This window comes from Gymnodraco acuticeps, unplaced genomic scaffold (genome assembly GCF_902827175.1).
Source record: "Gymnodraco acuticeps unplaced genomic scaffold, fGymAcu1.1, whole genome shotgun sequence".
Classification (NCBI taxonomy): domain Eukaryota; kingdom Metazoa; phylum Chordata; class Actinopteri; order Perciformes; family Bathydraconidae; genus Gymnodraco; species Gymnodraco acuticeps.
The window spans coordinates 73,688-77,633 of NW_022991825.1; the positions used below are offsets into that span (position 1 = coordinate 73,688).

The 3,946-nt window shown below is 42.2% G+C and overlaps 1 protein-coding gene across 1 annotated transcript; it reads right to left on the minus strand.

Annotated features, from left to right (window-relative positions):
• Positions 1–521: 521 nt before the first annotated feature.
• LOC117535334 (nuclear factor NF-kappa-B p105 subunit-like) lies at positions 522–3,790 on the minus strand (the record flags this gene model as incomplete). The annotated part of the gene is given in 4 exon segments (XM_034199781.1): positions 522–1,961; positions 2,205–2,331; positions 3,268–3,431; positions 3,721–3,790. Coding segments are annotated over 4 exon segments (447 nt in total), but the record flags the coding sequence as incomplete, so codon positions are not given.
• Between the last annotated feature and the right edge of the window lie 156 nt (positions 3,791–3,946).

A 3,946-nucleotide genomic window follows, 5' to 3' on the forward strand; every position in this document is an offset into this window, starting at 1 on the left:
AACTCTGCGTGATTGCGTCATGGATGCGTAGAACGTAACGTAACACATTTATGTCATGCTCTTGCGGGCTCTGAAGTGAAATGTACTTCTTGCGCCAAAATACATCAGTACAAGTAAATCAGTTTATTTAATTAGCCCAATGTCACAAATTGTGCTTTTGTCTCAGGGGGCTTTACAGTTTATACAGAACATGAATACGCTGCTCTAAGCTTTTCAAATATGTATTGAAGAGAGAAGAGTCCCTGGGTACAACTTGACAGAAAGCTTCCAAATAAAAGTGGGACTTGTAAGAGGAAGTGAAAGTTAATATTATAGCAACTAAAAATATCTTGTTTCCACAGAACACAAGGCTACCGACATGTTGATAGAAGAGATATGAAGAAGTGGATTTTGCATAATAGGTGACCTTTAAATAAAAAAAATTACTTTATTTTTATAGTGAAAGGCTTGAAAACAGTCCTGTAAATAATCATACTAGTACATTAAACGGATCCAGATTAAATAAACAGACTCAAAAAGGGTGTATATATAAAAAAACAACTTTATTTAAAAAATAACAATCAATGAAAAGCCTGTGTTGAACTGTACAGTGCTGGGTGAAGATATAAATAGAGAAAAGACTACAACTCCTCACAGCTCTGGACTTTCTTTCCCACAATGCCTTGCAATAGTCTTATTTTATCAGAGGATCACACTGACATGGAAAAAACATGTTTTAGCAAATCAAGTGTTTCAAAGCATTCAGTGGTGAAACAGACAGAAAATAAATGGGCCAAAAAAACTAAACATTTTTTTCTTTACACCTAAAAGACAGATTTCAATGTTTTAAAGTCATTTTCATTTCCACATGTTTATAAGTGAATATGTGTTGTAATGATTCCTCCTATTCATACGGACAGATACACTCCAGTTCATATCAGACATAGGGTGTCCCACAAATAGTCGATATCCTGCATTTGATTGACAGTCGCCCATCTGAAACGTGGCTTTTATCCGCTTTTATCCAACGTTTTTTATAAAACAAGAGAGGGCGATGCCCATTGGCTGCCTCAGATGTCAATTAATCAGCAGAGACATGTGTTTACTTAAAAGTGTAGTCGCTGGTGCGTTCGTCGTGTGTGTGTGTGTGTGTGTGTGTGTGTGTGTGTGTGTGTGTGTGTGTGTGTGTGTGTGTGTGTGTGTGTGTGTGTGTGTGTGTGTGTGTGTGTGTGTGTGTGTGTGTGTGTGTGTGTGTGTAATGTAAAGCTTTGAGGGGTCGAGAACACCTGATAAAGAGATTTATAAGAACAGTCCATTCACCATTTATTTTAGGGGTTGGACAGACATTATATTAAAATCTAAAGTAGCTCTTAGCAACGCACTACACGTCTTCTTCCCCCCATGTGGCTTGTTGGCACCTGGTCACCATAATCAGGGATAATAAATGTGATATCTAAAAAGGGAATAATCCTAAAATCTCAACATAAATGTGGGCACAACATTTGAACTCAAACTGGACATTTTTACTCGGGACTCTTTAAACAGATCATTCCCAGCCGGTCTGCTGAGGAGGAATCACACCAGCATCCCTTCACATTAACACATGTGAGAGTTATATATTCAAACATGTCTTTACAATCATCTCTCTAGTTATAGCACCTTTCCCCTGAAACTAAACCCTCCGTCTGATGTCCCCGGTCTGTCTCTGAACATGATCCTAAATATCCTCAAGTCATTCAAATCCTGATATTTTCTTATTGTACATTCTTTGGTTGTTGGAGTGCCATCAATACATCTTGAGTTTCTGTCAACAGGTTTAAAAACACATTTCATTAAAAAATAGTTTGTTAAAAAGCTTCCTGATGAGTGGATGGTTTGTGATTATGGGATGGATGTTCAGGCTGTGGAGAGCTCCACTCCGCTGTCACACACCCCGCTGTCGATCTGCACCTCCGCCTTCACATCCTGCACCTGAACCTCACCTGAGGACGAGACACAGTCATGTGATCACTACGGTGCATTCAGGGGCCTCAGAAAAATCAGGATTTATTTTTAATTCACAAGTTAATGGTTTAAAAATAAATGTTTTGAGAAAGAATATATTATACTTTCACATTGTATTATTCATTCAATTAATTCCATTATTGTTATATTTCATATTTCTTTTAATAATTGTGGTGTTATTTATTAAAGATCTAAAATGCTGACTCATCGTGTGATCTCACCTCCGCTCTCATTGGTCAGCTGAGTGTCGTCGTGGTTACGCAGCGCCTCCTCCAGGACGCTCAGCGCTCTGCACTCTCCGACTGACCTCAGACCAGCGAGTAGATCCTGCACCGTCCCACCTGACACCTGCAGGTCAGAGGTCAGAGGAGCACAACACATAATCAGATACAACGTTATTGATCCTCATTGGACTCCTTCGTTTACTTCCAGAACATCGCTACAGAGGGGAACAGACATTTAACAAAACACCACAATCACTGAAGAGAACACGCTCCTCTATCGTACATTAGATGCAGGGTTTAACTCTGCATTTAACTTGAGGAATGACTGGTGCACGACCAAGCCCCCAGGAAGTGCTCCGGACTCTGAGGTAAATGTTCCTAGTGGCCAAACGGCGGTACTACAACTCCCGTATCAGTCCGTGACGTCACTGGGACAGAAAGACTTTTTCCCATTGAATCATTCGGTCCTTAAAGTTGTAAAATGCACTAAAAGCCGAATCTAGATTTATTTTCTCTCTCCATTCATTCTATTGAGCCGAGAGCGGGAGATCGGGGGTGGGGCTTAATGACAGGAGGTGGGGCTTAATGGTAGGGGGTGGGGCTTAAGGAGAAACTCAACTCTGCTCTATAATCTCTGACAGCAAGGCGTGATGGGTAATTTGTGACGTTTTACTCATTCACCCATTTTGTCTTCATGAGCCAACGAGCAGCTCTCATAGGAAAGAACAAGCCCCGCCTCCAACGCTGGATCCAGATCTTATTAAACATCCAAGATTGGACTCCTTTGTTTACTTTCAGGACATCACTACGGAACACTCGCGCTCCTATTGGCTAGCGCTCCAACACATTGTACGTGATAGGCTAAGGGGCGGGACATCTCTAAGCTGGTTGACCAATCACAGAGTTGCTACTGTTTTTCACTGTAACAACAACTAAACAGTCACATGAAAACAGTGTGTCTGTATGTGTGTGTGTGTGTGTGTGTGTGTGTGTGTGTGTGTGTGTGTGTGTGTGTGTGTGTGTGTGTGTGTGAGTGAGTGTATGTGTGTGTGTGTGAGACCTCGTAGCTGTCCAGCAGGGTTTTGGCGGGGGAGGGGCTCAGCCTGAAGGCCATGTTGAGGATCCCGAGGCTCAAACTGTGAGCCAGGTTTTCCCAGCATCCTTCACTCTCCAGCGCGTGACACACCTGCTGCTTCACCTGCACGTCCAGACTCGCCAGGTCACCTGCACACACACACACACACACACACACACACACACACACACACACACACACACACACAAAACACACACACACACACACACACACACACACACACACACACACACACACACACACACACACAGGAATTAATACAGCAAATACAGGGAGCTGTGTGTATTTTATTTTCCTTGAAGTCCATTTCCTAATGCTGTATGCTGAAACTGCTCTCTACAAAACATAAAGACTAATTAAAGAAACGTACATTAGTGTGTGAGTCATAAATAAAATCAAAGTACAGACTAAACTCACCTTGAGGAGCGGTGAAGGCTTTGTGTGGAGACTTTGGTTCATACTCTTTACCATTCAGAAGATCCAACACCTGCAAACACACACACACACACACACACACACAGACACACACACAGACGCACACACACACACACACACACACACACACACACACACACACACACACACACACACACACACACACACACACACACACACACACACACACACACACACACACACACAC